General features: G+C 41.9%; 1 protein-coding gene across 1 annotated transcript in view; it reads left to right on the top strand.

Annotated features, from left to right (window-relative positions):
- Nucleotides 1–22,471, top strand: part of clpb (caseinolytic mitochondrial matrix peptidase chaperone subunit B) — a 35,147-nt gene extending 12,676 nt beyond the window's left edge. The window contains exons 4-16 of the mRNA XM_037775534.1: nt 37–140; nt 1,554–1,682; nt 7,500–7,597; nt 9,464–9,578; nt 15,843–15,920; nt 18,533–18,588; nt 18,821–18,865; nt 19,228–19,389; nt 19,736–19,892; nt 20,780–20,853; nt 21,003–21,122; nt 21,942–22,046; nt 22,128–22,471. Coding sequence (XP_037631462.1) covers nt 37–140; nt 1,554–1,682; nt 7,500–7,597; nt 9,464–9,578; nt 15,843–15,920; nt 18,533–18,588; nt 18,821–18,865; nt 19,228–19,389; nt 19,736–19,892; nt 20,780–20,853; nt 21,003–21,122; nt 21,942–22,046; nt 22,128–22,325 — 1,441 coding nt within the window. The 3' untranslated portion in view covers nt 22,326–22,471. The remainder of the gene's footprint in view (nt 1–36; nt 141–1,553; nt 1,683–7,499; nt 7,598–9,463; nt 9,579–15,842; nt 15,921–18,532; nt 18,589–18,820; nt 18,866–19,227; nt 19,390–19,735; nt 19,893–20,779; nt 20,854–21,002; nt 21,123–21,941; nt 22,047–22,127) is intronic.
- Nucleotides 22,472–23,162: the final 691 nt, after the last annotated feature.

The raw sequence follows: 23,162 nt of genomic DNA, 5'->3' as shown, positions 1-23,162 counted from the left end.
ATGTATTTAAATGTGTGTCTTGTGTTTGTTTTCCAGTGTGGTGAAGGTTCTGCTCGAAGCCGGTGCCGACCCGAATGCCGGAGATCACTTTAACAACGTTTACGACACCTCGCGGGAGAAAGGCATCCACTCACTGGAAGGTGAAAGAGAGGGAAAAAAAACACTTTGCGAGTGTTTGTGTGTTTGTGTGTTTGTGTGTTTGTGTGTGTGTGTGGTTCCTAGAGTATATTACACATATGAATCCTAAAGTGTTGAACCAGATATTATGAGACGTTATAATTTGCATAAAGATTTGCATATATGTACATGTTTCATTTCTTCCGAATTATTTATTTTAGATGTTCTGTGACAAGTAGTGTAGTGTGTTTTTATTTGTTTTTCTTCCCGAGCTGCAACACACACACACAGACAAGATGGCACACACACACACACACACACACCACACACATACACACACACACTATACCCCCCCAGTCTGTGTTGGGTTTCTGCAGACATATTTATATGGGATATGTATATTGCAGACATTTATATGGCTGTCAGGTTTGGGTCCACGTGGGGCCGGCATAGCGTGGGGAAGCGTTTCCCAGACGCACGCTGATGGATGGGCTAGGGGGGCCTGTGCGACGCTTTATTGGGTTAGCTATGATTATCCCGCCCTGTCTCACACACACATACACACACACACACACACACACACACACACACACACAGAGACGCTGCAGAGAGAGACTGTCGGAGAGATGGGGAAAAAGAGTGGGATGGATGGAGGAAGGTTAAGACTGATGAAGGAAGGAAAAAGGAAAAGAGGAAGGCAGTGAAAGAAAGCGAGGGTAAGGGAAGAAGGTAGCGATGGATGGAGCGAGGGAGAGGTTAAAGATGGAGGAGAAGGAAGGAAGAAGATGTGGATGTTTGGAGGGGTGATAGGAAGGAAATGGGTGGGATGATGATGAGGGAGGGAGAGGCGAGGAAGTCAGGAAATGGATGAGACAAAGTTATTGGGATAGAGGGAGTGGGGAGGGAGGAAGTGATGAAAAGAATTGATGGATACCGAGGAGGAGAGGAAGGAGGTGGAAAAAAAATAAAAATGGATGATGGAGGAGTGGCACGAGATGAGTGCTTTTATGAAAAAGAGAAGTAAGGAGAGAATGATAGACTATCTCTATTATTAGTAAGGAGCGCAGCAAAGGAGACCCTAAAACACAACGCGCATTATTCCTATCGTGTCGGACAGTTGAGCTTAAATCTGTGGAAATGAACAAAGCTGGAAACAGGAAAGACAATTTTGTAGTCTTGCAGTGTTATCATTGTTCTGGAGCATTGACTGTGAATAGATTAAAGAAAGTTATTCCGTATTTAAAGGCTCAAACATTTCCAGTTAAAGTTGTTGGTTAATTCATCACTCATCTTTTCAGCTCCACTAAGTTTACTGGTTGCATCTCAGATTGGGAGTCTAAACTCATTCAAAGAACATTTTTCTGTCAAACTATAAAAGAAAAAAGCACTCTTTTCTTCTAATCTCTCCATGTATTGCTCTCTGTCCCTCGCTACAGTTCTCGTTTCCAGAGAGGATGAGTTCAGCAGCAGGCTCAGCAGCAGGGCTGGTTTCCGTGGTTGCACGGCGCTTCACTACGCCACGCTGGCTGATGACCCAAGCACTTGCCGCATGCTGCTGGACGCTGGTACGTTAACACTCCACACACCCCAGCCCAACCATCCCTAACCCCACTTTAGAGTCCATGAGGGACCTCTGAGGGTCTACATACAGTATCTATCTACACATAGTCTACAGTTTTTAGAGCTGCATCGATTGTCGACTAATCGATTACTCGATCGACAGAAAAATAATCACCAACTATTTTGGTAATCGATCGTTAAAGTAATTGTTCATGCAAAACCGCAGAAAATCCTTTTTTTTTTGTCTCACAAATATGGAGATTTCCTGCTTTTCTGTTTTATATCATATTAAACTGAATATCTTTGGGTTTTGAACTGACAAAACAAGACATTTAAAGACATCGCCTTGGATCTTTAAGAAACTGGGATGGACATTTTTCACTATTTTCTGATATTTTATAGACTCTTTTCTAGATTGATCTAAAACATAGTCGACAAACTAATTGATAATGAAAATAATCGTTAGTTGCAGCTCTAGCATTTTTGCATCATGGTGGTATGATTTGATTCTCTAACATGGACCAACAATCCCCTTCTTCTTGACTTTGCTGTTGCTCACAGCCATGTTACTCATTTAATTGTATTTAATTGTAATATTGAGGTGCTCCATCCTCACAGAAAGGGAGGAAGAGGATGGAGGATATTTGCCCCCACTGCTTAGTGGTCCGTCGCTCATGAGGGAAAACTGTCCCCTGACCTGTCAGTCTCAGCTAAAACAAACTGACAGAACTCAATTATATAGTTCACCGGAAGGGAAAAGTCTCAGTGGTTTGACAGAATGTCTTTGCCTGTTGTTAGGCTGGCTAGATAATGCTCAATCTGTATTTAATTGACAGTTACTTTGCTCGTTTAAAGGCCTTGACACACCGGAGGCGTGACGAATTAACGACACGAAAATGCGAAATACTCCGTACTGTCTAGCGCTTTTATTGTGAAAAGTGCGAATGGAAGGAAAGATCTGGTCTGCGCTGGGTAGTGTCTAGAAGGGAACCTGCAAGTTGGGGAAACTCTCGCGAGATGGTTAATATAAGGCATTGATCTTGAATAGTTAAGGTTAAGATAGGTTGTCGGGCAGCGAGTCTCGCAAGAGTTTTTGCAAGTTTTTGCAGATCGCAGATCAGATTACGTAGTTTGCGGGTTATCTTTCAAACATGACCTCTGAGCTGCCTTTGTCAAGGTTGAAAGGAGTAATAAAGTTTGCCTTCTAGCTTGGACTACGGAGTCTTTGTCTTATTGTTTCAGAAATATAGGCGCAAATCAACCTGCCTTTATTTGCTGTGCGAAAGCTCAGAAAATCGTTCGAGACGTTGCTTTTTAGCTGCATGATATTCCCGTTCTATGTGGAGGTATTCATGACTTAAAAACAGTTTGAAAAAATATATTGACTTGCGAATTAATTGCATGAAAAAACGCCCCTGGTGTGTAACGGCCTTTCTACCACGGAGGTTATGTTTTCAGACCTGTATGATTATCAGTTACTTGACAGATTTCAGTGATATTTGGTAGAAAGTTTGGCCATAAGTCAATCCCTTTACATTTTCACTCATAAATTTTAACTGTTACGTGTGGAAGTAAAATCCAGGCACCACCCATTTCCTCCTGTGCAGATTTTTTTTAGCATTTTGAATTCACTCCTCTGACATAATGGCCACTTAATTGGGTTTCAAATGGTTTGACTCTCTGTTTTTATGGGTAAAGATCATTTCTGTATTGTCTAAAAATTACTTATACTAGTTTGCAATTTATTAATTTGCGGAAACAAATGACTAATTCAAGGGTACCCGTTTTATCACGACAATCTCGATAATCTTTGCTATCCAAACTAAACGGTTCTCGTTCTGCCTTCAGAGCTGAAGGCAGCATCGCCTCCATCAGCTTTAAAAAGCTCTCCATGTATCATCATCTTAACGCTTCCACCCCCGAGTAATATAAACAGTATTACAAAGCTCATTTGAAATTGATCACTTGTTCATACCCCCTCTCCATTCACCCCCGTTACACTCGCACCTGTCGTTGACTTGGCTGCACCGACACACACACACACACACACACACGCACACACACTCACACACACACACTCATAGGCCCTCGGGGCTGAATATCCCCCTCAGTTTCCAGGCGAGCGGCTCTTAAACAAGCTAGTCCTAGTTGAACTATGACCTCCGCACAGAACATGCCCTTGGGGTAACTCCACAATCACAGGGTGTGTGTCTTTGTGAGTGTGTGTGTGTGTGTGTGTGTGTGTGTGTGTCCTTGTGCACTCAAGTCTCCATTTCATGAATTAAAATATTCATATATTCCTGTATGCTTTTATTTGTACACGCCTTTTTGAATCTTAACTTGGGGGCACATTTGTAGTTGTTGCTTTTTAGGCTGATGCGTTTTTAATCTAAAAACATTTTTCCATTTTTTTTTGGATCAAACACCATCACTATACACACACACACACATACACACACACACACACAAGCTAGTATTAATGTCTTGTTTATGTTTATGATGGATGGTGCATCCAAAGCTCTGTCTGCCCGTCTCTCCCGTCTCACCCCTGCGTCAGTAAGCACTCTGTACGCTTAAACAAATCACTTCGTCTAACTCGATCAAATGTTCCGCAGACGCATTTTTGAATTAAAAAGGTAAGAAATTTCACAAAGCAGAGACATTTGTTTTAAGTCAATCAGATTAAAGACGGGCTCGGTTTTGCGCTCGCCCGACTGGGTCGCTGCCGCTTTGGCGCCGCCGTCACGGCCAATAACAATCACGACATCACACACTCTAAATCACCAACAGATTGCTGTCCATGCGTGATTCCGTGTGAGCGGGCACATAATTAAAGACTTTTATACAAGTTTTTAATGATTATTCTTGTCATTTTTTCTTTAATCCATTTCCTCTTTGTCGCCTCCTATCCATCTTTTTTTTTACATCTTATAAACCGCCACAGCCTCAGGACATCTGTGTGGATTTGGGGTTGTGTGTATGTGTCCTCTGATCGTGCGTCTTCCCTTCATGTATGTGCACAACGCATGTGGATATGTTCGGAGTTGTGTGTATCCTATACTTTGTTATTTCCCTTGTGTTTGTTTGCCATGTTGCTCTACCAGCCGCGGGTTTGCTCTTTTGGCCTTAGCCGGCCCTCGACACGCATCTCCATCCATCACAGTCTCCGGGCCCACCCTCGGGCCTCTCCTCGCCCCTCAGTCCCTCTCCGTACTTGCGGAGGCTCTCTAGCTTCTCCCCAGGCTCCACATCAGGCCCTGTGGCCACGGGCACTCAGTAATGGACGGCTCCGTAGGTGGTAGGAGGCCAGAGGAGACACACATGCTCACAGATGCACACAATACAGCTACAAGGACACACACACACGCACACAAAGACCAGCAGGGGCTCTCTCCCACCAGCTGCAGTGAAAGAGAGGGAGGAGGAAATAGGAAAGAGGAGGGGACTCCTAATAGGCATAACTAAAGCACTCCTAATGAAGGGATCCTGTGTATGCGAGTGTGTGTGTGTGTGTGTGTGTGTGTGCGTGTGTGTGTGAATGTTCAGCTGGGATGTGTGTGTGTGTCTGTGTGAGTGTCGTTAGTGTTGATCCTGTTATAAAGTGCTATGGCCCAGAGGGTTGGCCTGATATTAAAGCCCTAAATGATGCTATTTATTATGTCCAGTGTCTGTCTCTGTGTGTGTGTGTGTGTGTACTTTATTGCTTTCCTTCCTCATGTTTTTGGGTGGGGTGAGGGGTTGGGGGGGTTAGTGGTGTATTGTTGTCAGGATCGATAGCTCCGTGAGCAGCTCACAAAATTTAGGGGTTTATCGATAATCATCACAGTGATTATTAGTCTCTGCAGTCGGTGCTGAGAGCAATAGGAGCGACTAGCACCTGTAATGATTACACACACACTGTTACAGAGTGTAGCTCACTCAAGAAAACTTCAGATGGGTCATCTGGTTCTCAATGCACCATTCAATATCCTGTACATTCACGTCAGTGGCCGCTAATGTGGATCTGTGCATCAGATTTGGTACAAATATCTGCCCTCACCAGCTGAAAGGGTACAGTCAGTGGATTCCTTAATATGCTCTTGATAGACCCACATTTAATGGATCTTCAAGGAGTCGGCCCTTTTCACAGCAGCCATTTTGACGTGGCATCGCAGGCTAAACATAGGTGTAATTGATCAAATTAATTATGGTTCTATTTAGTGTGTCACAGCTATTCCAGTGAGCCAGCATGCACAATACCAGGGCTTAATAATGTTATTAATTACGCCTGTGTTTACCCTGCAAGGACATGTCAAGATGGCTGCTGTGAAAAGGGCCTATTTTGACAATTTGCTATGCTTCCTCTTCTGAGTGTCAGTAGTGTCTTGGGGCCGTTTCACACCAACCTTGTTTGGTCTGAACTTTCAGACTTTTTTCAGTTTGATCCGAACCAATTACACGTGTGAAACCTTCCCCAGACTATGGTCCGGATCAACAGCCGAACTTCAGTCTGACCAACAGAGGTGGTCTCGGTACAGATCAAATTGAACCATGGTTTGTTTCTAGTGTGAAAACTTTTTTTTTTGGGATGTTCGGACTCGACAGGAAGTTCTGGTAGGCTACTGTCAGAACCGGAAAAAGGAAAAACAACACAACAAAATAAAAATGAGCCGCAGACCCCAGTAGCACACGGAGAGACAACTTATAAAGAGTCAGTTGGAAAACACTCACAAAATTGCAACACTTTTTTATTTTTCGAGAGGACGGGAGAGAGAGAGGATACGAGAGGACGGGAGAACAATGTCTACAAACCAATCAACTGCAACCAAAACATACAAATAAATATAGCGTAAACTTAAACTGATATTGATTTTTTTAGGTGGGCCTTTCTTTTAGGTGGCTAAAAAACGTTTTGCTGTACTTTGCTTCGCTTTTCTGTCGATACTCCTGTCTGTTTCTCCAAACTGGTGGCGTGCCGACCGTCATCTACTGTAGGTAATACACTGACTATGGATAAGTACCTCATACAACCCCATTTCAAAACACCCAAACTATCCCTTTAAATTTGCCTACATAAACTACAGTCTAAAACTAGCACATCAGAGACTGTCTGATCAAATAATAAGTAATGAAGAGTAGAAATCAGATCAAGTATTCAGTACCACCTTTTCACTCCGACAAGGGCTTTAAGCAGAAACGCGTTGGTGTTATGGAAACATCCACTTGCTCATGTGGAGGCACGCGTGTGTTGGTGACTTGTGGGATGAGAGTGGTGGCACAGGTCAGGGCAGAAGGCACCGCTAAGCACCCTCAATGACACATCCTGGCACACTTCACACGTGCTGTGACATTATGGTTCTCTCATTTATACTCCGACGCCTTAAAGATCCGTTTGACAAAATGTTTCATCTGTTTGACCCCTCTCCTGCTGTGTAAAGTGTGCCTCAATGGCCCCCAACCTGCAACAACCTGCAGTGTGTATAGATTATAGATGTCGGTGTGCGGATGTAGGGGTGAAAGCGTGTGTTTTTGGCACGGGTTGCAGATATGAAACCCCCTACAGGGTCATTGCATCGCCCTCTTGCTTCACTGCAGTTAGTCTCAGTGACCTCCTGAACCCACGTGACCTCTCACCCCTAACCTCACTCTCTCCATCGACCCTCCTGCTGAGGTGCTGTGTGCATATTCTTGTAACAGTTACAGGAAAAACTGATGAGGACATCTTTCTAAAAATAAATTATTTTGTTGTTAGTTTCAACCATTTAATGTATGTGAATAGCTTTGATGTTTTTTTCCCAATGTGTGACCTGTACATTTGTGTGTGTGTGTTTTTTTGCATACAGGTGCCAACCCCCTGCAGACCAACGGTTTGGGACACGCAGCCCGGGCCTACGCTAAAGAGGGTGAAGTGAGCACAGTACTGCAGGAGTTCGAGGGAAAGGTATGACACACTCATACAGACGCAAACTCTCATTTAGTTCTTCCGTACAAGCCGCAAGCAGAATGAGCAAGCTATTAAAACATCATCAGTTTCCATGCACACTAATGTTTTCATAGTGCAGTCGTTTCCTGTGGCCCCGGGTCTGAATGACTCGGCACTATTCACTCAGCAGACATCTGTGTCATTTACCGGCCTTCATGCACACAGACACTCACTCCTCAGGAGGTCTGTGTCAGTCTGCTGACTGAGTGACAGGTGCTATTGAGTGGTAGAGTTGTGAAAGCTGGTAGAGGTTAACTGGGGTTAAAAACATGCACTGAAGAGTAAAACTGGATTATATATCAACTTTATATAGATATTGTCTTATGGGACTAGATATAACCTGGAATTCAACGTGCAAACATGCAGCAGTCAAATGTCTTAAAATATCTTGTCAATGTTAAATCTTGCCAGCATAACATGAGGTTTATGCTAGCATTTTGCTAATCAAGATTTGCAAATCTTGATATTGATTTTGAACGTTAGCTTTCTGGCTTGTAGCTGAGCCAAAGAGTTCTATGAGCTGAGCAAACTAAAAATATCTCCCGTTGCCAAGTCGTAGCTACGGTGTGACTTATTTACTGGAGCAGTGAACAATGTTTCCATTGCATAAGAACCTTATGGGATTGTAATGATTGATCCAGGTATTAGCAAACCCTCAGGGTTACCGGCGAAACAGAGTGAATGGATTGTGAAAAACTTAAGATTTTGGTTGCAAAATGCATGAAAATATGAATTAATGGTTTTAAACTGGCCTCGACGTCATCCATTAATTCCTGATAATGGACACCTTGTCAGGCATTATCCCTTACGTATACATATCTTCTGAAATCTTCAACAGTCGTCTCCAAAATATTGTCACATTATTGATATAAAGATATTTGGTCAAAAATATATTAATAAAATAATGTATTTATCCAGATACATATCAGTTTGGTCAGATGAACTGACATGGAGATTTGATTCAGCACTTTTTGTACATGAAAGGGCATTAATATTATGACAAACACTTTACCAATACACTAAGAATGCCATCAGTAAATTGTAAAATTGTTTGTGTCATATTTTCTTTGGGTAGTTAGTATTTTTCTGATTGTTCAAATGTGATTTGAAATTAAGAACGGAGGGGGGTCAGCTGTTTTCTTAAATAAAACTTGAGTTACCCGTAGTTATCTAGCAGCCTGACAGCAGGCCAGAGCTAAGCAAGATGGAGAGAGAGAATAAACAGCCTGCCTCCACTGCAGGGTGAAAACCTGGAGTCTGAGGAGACAAAGAGGGGAGGATGAATGAGGCATGGGGTGGCGGTGAGAAAGAGAGAGAGGGAGAGAAACTTTAAAAAAAATAAAGGTAAAAGAAAGATTTGGGCAGAGGAGGAGAGGTGGAAAAAGAGATCAAATCAGCAGAAAGGAGGAAATGTGTGTCAGAGAAATGAAGGCAAAGGCAGATAGAGAGGTAGAGTGTGTTGAAGAGGAGTAGTAGAAAGACTGAAAAACACTACAACCCTTTAATAAGAAAAAAGAGGAGAAACCGCTTTATTGTTGCATCTAGAAGGGACTCCGTTAGATGATTTCAGTCATAGCTTTGCACAACAGTCTGAGGGCGTGTTTGGCTATTCACCCTTGAGCTGTGAAATTGGCAAGAGTGGTAAAGAAGAAAAGATGATGATAAAGAGAAAAAGGAGTAAAGAGGGGCAGACCTGCAAACTCTTCAACGTCTTTGTGTTTTTTTACCTGGAGAGTTGATTTTCCTACACGTCTTCCTTCTCTTCCTGATTGATTGACTGTCTCATCTGTTTTCTGCATGTTCGTCTTCTTCACCTCCATCTAGTTCCAGGAGGTGCAGGCTCGGCGGGAGGCGGCGGAGAGGCGGAGGTTCCCTCTGGAGAGGAGGCTGAAGGAGTACATCATCGGACAGGAGGGGGCCATCAATACTGTGGCCTCAGGTAAACACACACACATGGAACATTGCATACGCAGATGATACACGACATATACCACCAAAAAAAACAAGTGCACATAAATACATACATAGCTTTGTGTTTTCTTTTTCTGTTTTTCTTTCTTTCTTTTCGGCATGTTTCTGTTTTGCCATCCCCTCCTTTTCCTCTCTCTTGCTGTCCTCCCTTCCCTCCCACAGTAGGCGGGTTCAGACAGACCGGCGGAGGCTGTAATTGGTTAATTGTGATGAATGAGCTGTCTGTCAGGCATACACAGGTGCTGTGTGCATGTGTGTGTGTGTGTGTGACAGCTGAAGAGGCCAGGCTTGGAGCCGCCAGTTAACACGATTACAGAGAGAGGAGACGTACTACAGACCCCCCACTCCTCCTCTTTTCTCTCCCTCTTTCTGCCCCCCCCCCGCCTCTCTGTCTCTCTTCCCTTTTCTCTCCTCCATGTTTCTCTCTCTTTACCCCCTCGATCTTCATCCCACCCACTCTTTCTCCTTCACCCTTCTGTCCTTTCCCACTTCCACTTTGTGGCCTCCGCCTTCTGCATCTTTCCATCACTGTTCCTTCACGCTGTGCCGTCCATCTCCCGTCCTCGAAACACACAGAGTCAGGGATGGATAGACGGAAGGCAAAGTGATGGAGACCGGAAGATGAGACAGGGGTAAAACAAATGGAGGCGACGGGAGACAAAAAAAGAGATGGGAACGCTGATGGGAAGCGATAGCAGAGAAGTGGCTGAGAACCAGGAAGCTCGGAGCATTGACAGAAAGACAAAGAGAGCGAGTGTAATGCATAGAGAAGAGAAGGGAGGATGAGTTAGAGCACAATAACACGGCAGACAGTAAAGAGCTGATATTACACCAGGCATCCATGGAGGCCATGTATTGATCCGCAGATGAGAGAGCGCGAGTGTGTGTGTTCAGAAAGGGTTCAGCAGCGAAGGAAGAGGCTGTGTGTTATTTTTTATGATCTCGGACAGATTTGTGAAAATAATCAACTCACTCCCAAAGCTAGAAGCGGATATTATAATCTGTTCGTGAGAGCAAATACTGCAGAGTTTATAACCAACAGGAGAACAACTTGGATTTTTTGCCTCCAGACTTCATTAAAAAAAAGCTATACATAATAACAATTCTGAAAATACAAACTACAAATGGTTATGCTATTTGAGCAATAGTTATTGTCAGCGTAGGTTTTGCTGGGAGTCAATGAAGGAAGAGGGAATCGTGGGACTTGTAGTCTTTGGCAAGGTGATGAATGATTGTTGTTATCATGGCAAATTGTCCTGAAAGCCATAGAAGACGTCGCCACAGTGATAAAGGAACAGCTTATTGATTTCTCAGAAGTATTACAGTGAATATATCACACACACACACAAACACAAACACACACTGTGAGAGCATGTGGGATGCCTAAGAGGCCAAGAGGCAGACAAAGGACAGAAGATATTTAGAAAAACACACATTATCTACCGTGCATTTATACTGCAAAGATGAGCCGAGCAGGAATGAGCCGAACTCTGGCAGAGTCAGAGAGGGGAAGTAGAGATGTCGAGATGAGGAGATGGACCAGGAGAGAGCGGAAGGGATGCACTGGAGATAAGGAGACAACAAATGAGAACGGGAGGTTCAGATAAAGAGAGAAGAGGGAGCTGCACATGACCCGTTTATGTAATCGCAGAAGCAACACATACCACAATATATTTTACTACCTATCATGAGTTGTATGAGTGATAAAAATAGTGAAAAATGTCCATAACGGGAAGAAACTTTTGTCGCACGTCAGCACCTATTTTCTTTCCCTATATTTACGTAAAAGAAAAATGCCATAGAAAAAATTGCCCATTACAATTAGGGCTGGGTGATATGGCCAAAATCTTTTATCCCGATATAGGTAATTTCATATCACGATAACGATATATATCACGATATAGCATGTTTTCTGGTAATTCAATAAATAAATAGTCTATATGAAATAATCACATACTCCTGTGTTAATTAAATACTTAAGTATTTTCTCATTTAATTAAGAACTTTAGTGCAAAGTGAACACAAACGGTTTCAATTGAAATTATATGGAGAAAAAATAAATAAATATTTCCAGCTATACACTGACTATGTTTACATGCATGCACACAAATACAGAGTTATCAGATTAAGATAATAGTTTGATTTAACTACACTGGGGTATTCCCATAAGCAGAATCATTATCAATTCAGATTTTATACGCTTGTTATTATGATTTTAGACAATGTAATTGTGTATTACGATATCTCGATATATGATTTAATCACGATACTATTCCATTTAGAGACGATAAATTATCATATTGAATTATCGCCCAGCCCTAATTACAATTTCCCAGAGACCTTGGTGAAATTGCTAAAACCCAAATATATTCAGTTTGTCAATGATATGATTCTGTAATTTGCTCTTTGTCTTTAAATTGTTATGTTTGTTTTATATCTGCAACCGTGTAACTGTGCTGCTGCCTATCTTGGCCTGGACACGAAAAAGAGATTTTTAATTTTTAAAGTCTCTACTCCTGGTTAAATAAAGGTTAAATAAATAAATCAGAGAAAAAAGCAAATCCTCACATTTGAGAAGCAAGACATTTTTTTTATTTTTTTTAATAAATTACTTGAACTATTAATCGTTTATCCAGGTTGTTGTTGATCAATTTTGTATCTATTTGCCATTGATTGATAAACAAATCATTTCAACATTAGTGATCTATATTTATATAGTTTCTATATCTATAGTTCTCTATTTTGCAGAGCAGAATTTGAGAAAAGAAATTGGCTTTGGTTATTTTTTATTTATTTATTTTTTCCACATTTTGCATTTGGTGTGTTGTCATGTCTCTAAAACTGCTGTTTCTACCTGAACTTCTCATGACGAACAGCTGGCCTGCAGCAAGATACACAATCGCACAAGTACACAAACTACTGTATACACACACACACACACACACACGCACACACAGGAAGGAGGTTAGATTGATCCAGGTTTAGCTCTCAGGGCTAAGAGTTATTGAGGAGAATCATCCCTCTGTAATCATGTTAGAGCCAACCAGACCTGCCCAATACACACTGCTCTGAGTGTGTGTGTGTGTGTGTGTGTGTGTGTGTGTAAGAGAGAGAGAGTAAGAGAGAGAGAGAGCAAGCTTTCATTTGTTTTGTGTCTCCTTCCTTTCCTTGTTGTTGTCGTCAGGGTCCTCTGAGAAATGTCAATGTGCCCTTCTGTCAAAGTCGGTCTCAATCAGCTAAAACACACACACACACACACACACACACAGAAGGTTACGCTGTCATTCACACAGCCGTAGATAAAACAGACGGAGCTTTGGAGCCCCTCTTGTCACTATTCATCTCCGTGTCCATCTCTGACACACTCGTTTGTTTCTCTGTCTCCTTATCTCCATCACTCCTCTCTCTTTCCCCTCTTTATCTCCTCCTACATCCTTACTCCTCTTTCCTCTCCTTATCTTCACTCCTACTGCTGCTGCTGCTTCCCTCTCTACCATGTCCTCTCTCTACCTCCCTCAGTCGGCCTCTCCTCCTGCCAAGCATCTGTTGTTTATGATTATCAGCTATTAGTAGCTAGTTTAACACTCAGATCTGGAGTGTGTCTCGAAGTATTTTAGCATCACTGCATCACACAGAGTGAGCGGGAGAGGTCTTATCATCTTGGTAAAAGATGCTTTGACAGGATACATACTATAGCTGTTGTTGGACACACTTTGACTGTCATAGGAAGTTGAATTGAAGTTTTGGTTCCTCTTTAGCTACTTGGCCACAGTGTTCTCCTGCCACTTATCATTTGTTGGCTGCACTTGATAACTTACCAAGACATTGACACTCCTCCATACATTATCTTAAGCTTGTTATCTCAAACTGTGTTGCCAACTATAAGATATTTATGCTGAGAACTTGTGCGTCTTTGGGGACTGTAGTTGGCCAGAAGTTGTAAAGAAAAAAGCATGTTGAGAAGAATACATGGCAGGTGTGTGAAAACTGGTCATGAAATGAAGGACCAGCCTGCCAAACATTCAGTGCTTTTGGGTTGAGGCTTTTACAAAGTTGTGTTCTCACTTGTTAGATTCAAACAGACAGGGTTGCAAGATGTGAAAGACGTGCAGGACCTCTGTTTTAACTGTTTCAATTTACAATCCAGAGGTAAAGACCTAGCATGCGTGGTTGCATGTTGTGTGGCTCTATCAGGCTAAGAATAGTTGGCCTGAGGTGGCAGTATTAACATGGCCAACGCGGAAAATTGTAATAATAAATTGCAGATGTATATTAATAAAATAACCATACTATAGGGCTGGGCGATATGGCCAAAATCTTCTATCACAATATAGGTCATTTCATATTGCAATAACGATATATATCACAATATAGCATGTTTTCTGGTTGGCTAATTCAAAAATAAATAGTCTATAACCACATGTTAAAGCCTATTTTTGTATACTCCTGTGTTAATTATATACTTGACAAAAAGGACTGAGTATTTTCTCATTTAATGAAGAACTTTTGTGCAAAATTAACATCCAAGTTTCTAGTGAAATTATAGAGGAATAAATAAATAAATATTTCTATATATAAACTGTTTGTTAATCGCATTGAACCGAGTGGTAATGTAAAGTGTGATGTAAAAAGAAAAAACGCAATCTTCAAATGATATTCCCTCAAAATATTTCATATCCGATTTTCTGAGAAATTTCAGTTAGTATGTGCTTATCATCAGTTTAGATGACGTAATTATGTATCACGATATCTCGATATATGATTTAATCACGATAGATTCCATTTGAAAGATGATAAATTATCATATTGAATTATCACCCAGCCCTACCATAGTATATTAATAATTTTATTAATCATGTGGCTGTACTTAATGCTTATTTGTGTTTTAATGAAAATTTACATTGGTTTTGTCGATGGTGCTGCCTGGCGATTCTGTTGGATAATTTGTTTAAAATATTTTAAATCTCTAACGCAAAAACACAGAGAATTTTTGTTGTGTGTACAGCGGAGCTAATACAGGTTTATGTGTAAAAACATTACAGATACTAGCTCTGATGCACCTCAAGCAGCAAGGTGAGAGGTAACATCTGTTGTATATTACCTAAAAATGAATTAAAAGCTAGATTTATTGTTACACAGGATCCTGTGGACTCCCTCCGCACTGTAACAGTGGTAAAGAAATGGCCGTGATTATGATATAACCGCATGTCTGCCAGCATCAGCTGTACTGAGAAGTCTTGAGGTGGATGCACGGCTCATAAAAGTAACTCTTGTCGTTTTTGTGTCAGATTTATAAAGATTTAAATGCTAACTTGACTGATTGACACAATCAGGATAAATCCACCCGTTTTATAAACCTGCTCACTGTAACACTCAACAGATTGCCAGTCTATCTCAAGGCTAACACAGAGACAGACAACCTATGAGCAATTTAGAGTTTCCATTTAATCTAAAATGTACATCTTTGAACTGTGGGAGGATAGCTGGAAAACAGCCAGAAGAAAGCCACACAGAAACAGCGAGCCCTCCACACATTAAGGCCCCAGCCTGCCAGTGGTTTCAAACCTAAAGCCTTTTTGCTCGAGGCAACCAATATACCACCGACTTGTTTTGATCCTGTTGGCAAAACCCTGCTCGTCTATGGCTCTGGTTTTTGGCCCCGGCCTCTCAACAGCTTCAGATTTTGGATGAGTCTGTGCTAGTGTCTGTTTCTCCGTCGGGCCAAATACACTCTTTACTCCCCTCCGATCCACCTCATCATCTTGTCTTTGTGTATGTGTGTGAGTGTGGTTGCTGGGGTGATGGCAGGGTTGGGTAGGCACTCCTCTTTAAGCAAGCGTGTGTGTCTGTGTGTGTGTGTAAGGCTGCGATCCATGCTAAACTGATTTCGCCATGGCCACGCCAGGGAGGCTAACACAATTACTGCTGGCTAATGGCCCCACTGACTGAGGGGGGAAGAGAGGCAGCGTGGGTAGCTTTCTGGAGGTCTCTCATCTTGCTCTCTTGCTCTGTTTTCTCTCTTCTGTCTCCGTTTTTTTTTTCTCTCCACCAAATGTCTTGACCCTTTTCTCATCCCTGCTCTCTCGCTCTTTTATCATAGTTTCTGGGATACCCGTCGCCCTCGGGTCAACTCGGTTCAGCTGGGTGAAACTCAGAATACTTAGTGCAAAAGCAAAGTCAACAATTGCAAATGGCTGAAATAACAGTGTTACTTTTCTTTCTCCCTCTGTAGCCATCAGGAGGAAGGAGAATGGTTGGTACGACGAAGAGCATCCTCTTGTATTCCTCTTCCTCGGCTCATCAGGAATCGGTAAATCACTCTCTCGTCTTTCACACCAAACACTTCCCCTCTCTCTCTCATAGCTGCCAAAATAAACAGAACACTTGAGTAAGTTAAGTTTCGGGAGTTTGTTGAATGCATGCAGAGTTTATTTTCCTCCTGCCACTCTACTGATTTCAAAAGAAACAGAATACACAAGACTACAAAAGCACATGTGTCACACTGTAAAATGTAAACACAAACTGGACATACTCTAGCAAGTAATTAGTAAAAGAAGAAGAATTTAAACCGGAGTTTTTGTCTCACATCTGCCTATTGAATTAAGTAATTGCAAATATCTTGATTTATAAAGATGTTATTTCAAAAGAGGGGCTGTATTAGAGTAAGTAAAAGCAAAAATCTGAGATAATACTAGACTGTGCCTCCTTAATCTAGCGAGTGTAGTATTTTTGTAGCAGGCGCAGTAAGGGGTTAGCAGGCTAACATTAATGTTTGCAAGGTAGCTGGTTTAGTAAACTTAACAACCTCCATCAGCTATTTTCTTACATTTTTGTTTTATTACAATGAACAAGCAATTTATGAGTAAAAATAGTTGGGATTGGAAAAGTGTGTCCGTTAGTGTATTATATAGTTTTTTTTAGTCTGCAAAGTTACAAAGCCTAAAGTCCAAGCCAAACGGAGTTACTCTCCCCCACAGAAACACTGCTCCTGAACTGCCTGAAACGCCTTGATTGAAGTCCTGCTTTTTCTTCCGTAATATGGTGATGTCACCAAGTAACACATTTTCATAAAACCTGCCTAGCGGCTAGTTTGCCATGTAGAGCGGAGCTGGAGGAGAGTCCGAAGTATTTGGTTCGGTGGACCAAACACAACATACTGGGGCAGCTGACCATTCAGAGCAGACTGTGTTTTTTGGGAGAGGAGGGGCAGGAGGTCAAACAGAGCGTTTCAGACAGAGGGCGAAAAGAGGTTCTGCAGCACAGCCGGTTTGAGAAAAGTAAAGCATTTTTTGAACATTAAAGCATGTAAACATGTTCTAGTAGAAACCCAAAATACAAGTATGCACCTGAAAATAAATAATAATAATAGGTCCTCTTTAAATTTGGTAAATGTATTCTATGCCGTTTTCATGAGCAGTTATTAACAACGGCGACTGTAAACATTTTAGACGTCAAGATCTGTTTGACTCAGGAACAGCGTGGCAATGTCACCAGATTTAGTCCCGCCCACAAAGGCTCTGATTGGCTCACTCGTTTCTCAATCAATTTTCCTTAAGGGATAATAAAGTTAATCATCAATCAATTTCCAACCAGGGAAACTACAGACGAATCACTGGCAAAATTTGAGATGTGGGCGCAGATTCTGAGGTCTAGAACCGGGCTAATATCTGTTTTTTAGTAAGCAGAGCTGGTACTTATCTGCATATTATTACAACACGCTAAATTTACAAAGATGTTCATAGACAAACAGTATGTGGGTACAGCATGTCAAGTAAAAAAAAAGCCCTACACACATTTCTAAAAGCAGATCCTTAAGGATGCTGGTTTAGAACTGGGATGTGTGTGTATGATTCAGGACCGATCAAGGCATTTTTAAATTGATCAGTATTGGCTTTATAAAGCGCCATCTTTTGTTTATTGCAGCCCGTTGAGCTCTGGGTGCAGCAGCTGTCAAAAACAGCTGATTGCACTTTAAAACACCGGAGGAACCTCTTGCTGACACACAGCGTTGAGAGTGAACAAATCTCAGACCGACACTACAGCGGTTTCAATTAAAGATATCCACTGGGGGATGGTGGGGATGAATTGAGACTGTCTAAATTCTGTCTGGACCTTTCTGCTACAACAAATCCACACTGACACTCCTCTGTCCATGCATCTGTCTCTCACACTTACTCGCCACAGAAAAAAAAACATGATAGGAAGCTATTAAAGGAGGGCTGTGATACACGGTGTATTTTTATTGAGCTGTCAAAAATCTCAAAAGTGAATTGGTTTTAGTCGTTTTAAAGCTGGCGTTCTTTACGCTGTATTGTGTTGGAAAAGCTTAAATGTTCTCAAACAGAAGCAAAATGGAAGAAGTGTGTTGGGAGTGAAAGAAAGAGGGAGACGGAGGGATATTAAGGGGCCAGATAGATGGCTAAAAAAAGAGTCCGATGGTGAGATGACAGGCCAGAGAGATAGATGAAGGAGAGACGGTGTTCATATTCTCTGTTGCCTTCAGCGACAAACAGTGGCCATGAGACATCAATATTAAACACAGCAACAAGACACACAGCCCTTCACACACACATACCCATACGCATACCAAGCACAAGACATCAATATCATATATGAGCATTTATATGCAGAATATTTTAGCGACAAACATAATGTGTGCTGCTGGAGAGCAGGAGATGATTGAAAGCTTTGTGGAGGGAGGCGCTGGGATTTAGGACAGCACTTAGAGGAGGAGAGAGATCGTCTTTCTGTCTGAAATGAGTAAGCTTGTTTTTCTGAAATCTCTGCATACTAATGTATTGGGGTTTTTTTTATATATTAAAAACAAAATAATTAAATGGAGGCAGGGGTTGACACTGTTTCAAGCTGAATAATTAAACGCTGTCTCTGTTCTGTCTGACCGGTTGATGCCGGATGTCACAGGAAAGACAGAGTTGGCCAAACAGGTGGCTCGCTACATGCACAAGGACGTCAAAAAGGTATGTAATATAGCGTCACACACACACACCAGTGTCAATAGGTGGAAAACAGATCCTCTCTTAGATATAAAACAGACATTTAATTTAGCCGCCTTGAAGAAATGACAGAGAATTCAATTTGTGTTGGTTTCCATGGCAACTACTAGTAGCACTTGTCCAACACAGAGATACACACTGATACAGCAGCATGTTGTGGCTCTCCTGGGGAGGTTAATCCATCGTGTGATTGCAGGGTTTCATCCGTATGGACATGTCCGAGTTCCAGGAAAAACACGAGGTAAGACGCTTTTCACCTGTTCCAGATACATCAGTGTGAAGTCAGGAAGTAGCTAACATGTTTGATAGTTTCTGATGACTCACATACTGTGTGGGATACTGTATGTTGCTCTAACAGAGGTTCATTTGTTTCCAATGAGAGTATTACATTCCCATCAGATGCATGGCACTGACGCATTGGATTAATTCTGTTTATGTACTCATAATGGACCCATAAACCAAAATGAATGCTGTTTTTGCCCTTCTTTGTGAAGCTCTGGTGATGAATACATTTAATCAATTTTTATCCACTGTTAACTTTTCTGTTAAGTGTGATCCTGGCAAAATACCTCTTGTGTGCACCCTCTCACCCTCGTCTGTCAGGTGGCGAAGTTCATCGGCTCCCCGCCGGGATACGTGGGACATGAGGAAGGGGGTCAGCTGACCAAGCTGTTGAGGGCGTGTCCCAATGCTGTGGTCCTGTTTGATGAAGTAGACAAGGCCCATCCTGATGTTCTTACTATCATGCTGCAGCTCTTTGATGAGGTCTGTATACAAACACATACACAAGGAGATGAGTACAGATATTATACCTTTGTGAAGTTACATTGATCAAGGCTGCGTTCCAAATCGCATACTTTTTCTTTTTACTTTTAGTACGTACTGCAGCTGCCCTTACAAAGTACATACTGTTGCACGCAGTATGCATACAATTGGGACATACTACTTCGTCATAACTGCAAAATGCGACTGGGTGTAGTAGGACATCCTGGTATTTTTGGCATACTGCATTTGATGTACTATGTATTGGGACATACTAAAAAAAAAATTCTGGCACACTAAATAGTATGGTATTTATTGGTCTCTATCATTCCTATTGTTCCTCTCTCAGGGTCGCCTCACAGACGGTAAGGGGAAGACCATCGAATGTAAAGACGCCATCTTCATCATGACATCTAACATTGCAAGTGATGAAATCGCCAACCATGCACTGCAGCTTCGTGAGGAAGCTGAGGAGGTCAGCCGCAGGAAGCTGGCTGAAAACCTTGGTGAGAGACACACACTAACGCATACAAAAGCCGGGTTTCCACCTAGATTTTACTGGTAATTTTAGTCCCGGGACTACTTTTCAAGGAACTAAAAGGTTCCTTCAGCCAATTGTCTAAAGACCTGCGAAGATTAGGCTTTTAATGTTATCAAACAATGACAAATGCTCTCCCCTCGTCATAAAAATTGGTCCCAAATTGGTCCAAAATCGATACCAGAGTACTTCTTTGTTTTATGAATGAAGGGGTACAGTTGAAGCTGCTGTGTTGTGTGTGTGCGTTTTACAAATCAGCGACAACCCCCTGACAGACTCCCTGCAAACCTCAACCTGAAAGTTCCTGCAATATCCCAGGTTCTTTTTTGGGGGTAAAAAAGCCCCTTAAAATGTCCCTGGAAACTTAATTTAGACCTTGGTCCCTGCGGTCGCAACGCAATGAGTTCCTCAAAAGGTTCATAGTTCTGGGGGGAAATTTCTGCAGTCGAAACGGAGCTATCCTTAAAAATGCAATCACAGACAAGATGATGCACAGCAGACATCACACTGACTTGTATTTGTTACGTACATCATGTGCTACTGCTGCAAAATGAATTGCACATCGTGATTTTATTAGTTCTCATGTTGGGAACCCATTAAAACCCATTCTGACATTAGTTTTCATTTTCATCAGTTGCTGTAATTTAAAATGCGCGTAATGAAATGATGTGAAGTATGGTCAAATCATAGTCTAAATTTATAGTCCGGACTTATCACAGTATCTTGCAAAATAATTTGAATCATCATATTAGACACACATTCACACAAGCAAGTGATTGAACGCCGTAAAGACATATAGAGCCGTGAGGTGACTAAAATCCAAACTGAAATGAATGTTGATGTGTTTTTCCTCAGAGGATGTACAGAAAAGTGATGACGTCAAAATCTCCCGACAGTTTAAAGAATCTGTGATTCGACCGATCCTGAAGGTAACTCAACACAGACACACAGATAAAACGCCTTGTTTCGGTGTAATTACAGAGAAATGTTGCAGTTTAACCATTTCTCTACAGCAGTGTACTGTAACCGGCCTGAGAGGCTTCGGTTGTCATGGTTTGTTTTTTTGGTACCTCCTCAGGCTCATTACCGAAGGGACGAGTTTCTGGGTCGGATCAATGAAATCGTATACTTCCTGCCGTTCTGTCACTCAGAGCTGATACAGCTGGTCAGCAAAGAGCTCCACTTCTGGGCCAAGAAGGTACGCAACACTGTGCAGACTCTTCACAGCACCCTACATTTCTAACACGGGTGTCCTCCAGTGTCGCTGGGAGGCCCTACCCACTCCGTCCTGCAGCCGCTGAGCTGTGCAGGAACACACGCAGATCAATATTATGTGCCACTACTACTCACTATAATGTGATTACAGTGTTTAACATGTGGAGCCTTCATCAATATTTAATTATTAATATTACAGCTGGTGTCTCTTGACAGGCAGCATGGGCCCTGCAGGCAACTGATAGGAACCTGACTTATGACTCTCTCTCTCCATTTGTCTTTTGAATGTTGCTGTGTGTGTGTTATTGTGCATCTATTTGTTAGCGTTTAATGTTTTAAGTGTTCAGGTCTCGTGATATCTGCTCCGTCTGTACGTGGCAGCAGAAATCTCATTATTACAGAATCCTCATGAGCCATTTGTTTGTCACTCACTTATATTAAATAGATTAAATGTTTAGTGCTATCATTATTGCCTTTAATTGGGTATTTGTAATGCTGCAATATTAGTGTTTATATCTCTGGAGTAAAACATGGCGTTGTATTTATTGAATGGAGTGTTAACATCAGTAGCTAAATGAGCAGATACTATTGACTGGTGTTTGATTAAAACGCATTAAGGGCCTGTTGATTAGCGCTGGCAGACATGCTGCTTGACAGTATCTCCTCTCTGCCTCTGCATTATGTCTCCTTCTCCAGCATCCACCACCCCTCTCTTTCTGATTTGACTGTTTATGATACTCTTACCGTTTTTAACATCAGCACACCCAATTAACCTCTTCTTCTCCTCCCTCCTCTTCAATAGGCGAAGCAGCGCCATGACATCACTCTTCAGTGGGAGCGTCCGGTTCTGGACCTGTTGGCGGGCGGGTATAACATGCATTACGGAGCACGCTCTATCAAACATGAGGTATGCAGATGCTGCAACACCACGTTGTTTGAAAATTTTCTAAACTCTGCCTCACCACTGACCTCGTCACTGATCCCTCAGGTTGAGCGGCGGGTCGTCAACCAGTTGGCGGCGGCGTACGAGCAGGAGCTGCTGCCCAAAGGCTGCACCCTGCGTCTGTCCGTCCAATCAGAGGACCCGGAGGAGCGGAGCATGCCTAGTCTACGCCTTGAGGTGGTGGGAGAGGACAGCTCATCGAGGACGCTGGACATCCGTCCACCGCTCAGCCCTGAACACTAACGCAACACAGAGAGGATATATTTACAGATATGTATGCACACATCTTACACTTTCCACACACACCACATCATCTTCATCATCATAGTGTCAGGAGGATGGATGGGTCTTGATGGATGTTACCAATAAAAGTACCTCTGATAAACACATCACTGCCTCTCTGTTTCAGTACACACATGCAGTAGTTAACATGCCAAGTTTTACGCAATATGCAAGACAATATCTGCCAACGATGTGTGCTGTAAACAGTATATTAAGTCAACCTACTTGGCCATTAAAGTTGCTGTTACAGCAAACTTCATATCAGCTGTGCACACAGTCTAAAATCTAAGTGCAGGGTAAGTAAATGTGTTGCAGATAACATAGAGGCTTCAGCGTGTCTGTGCAGCTTCATCATGAACATGAAACATCTCATCATCATCAGTGGATTGAAGCCATCGTATTAGCTGAATCAAAAGCTTCGCATCATTGTGTTTGTAGTAGCTTAATGTTGAACAACTTAGCTGTGACATAGTGATGAATCTAATGTCCACGTTATAGTATAGAACACTGAAAACAGCCAAATTATTTAATATTTATTAAAGATATATATATATATATATATATATATATATATATATATATATATATGACATTGAACGGAGGAATGGAGGTTTTGTTGTTGCATGATTTGGCAGAGACGGGACGTCAAATGGAACAAAATCTAAATGTATATTGATAATGAGTAGCAAAACTTAAATCTCTTCAATAAAAAAAAAAGTAATTTGATTTAAGGATGACATTGTTTTGCCAAAGTTGGATAAATAATAGCCACTTAGAGATTACCGTGAAGGAAAGGGA

The sequence above is a fragment of the Sebastes umbrosus genome, chromosome 7, assembly GCF_015220745.1.
Source record: "Sebastes umbrosus isolate fSebUmb1 chromosome 7, fSebUmb1.pri, whole genome shotgun sequence".
Lineage (NCBI taxonomy): Eukaryota > Metazoa > Chordata > Actinopteri > Perciformes > Sebastidae > Sebastes > Sebastes umbrosus.
This window is presented reverse-complemented; position numbering and strand designations above follow the sequence as displayed.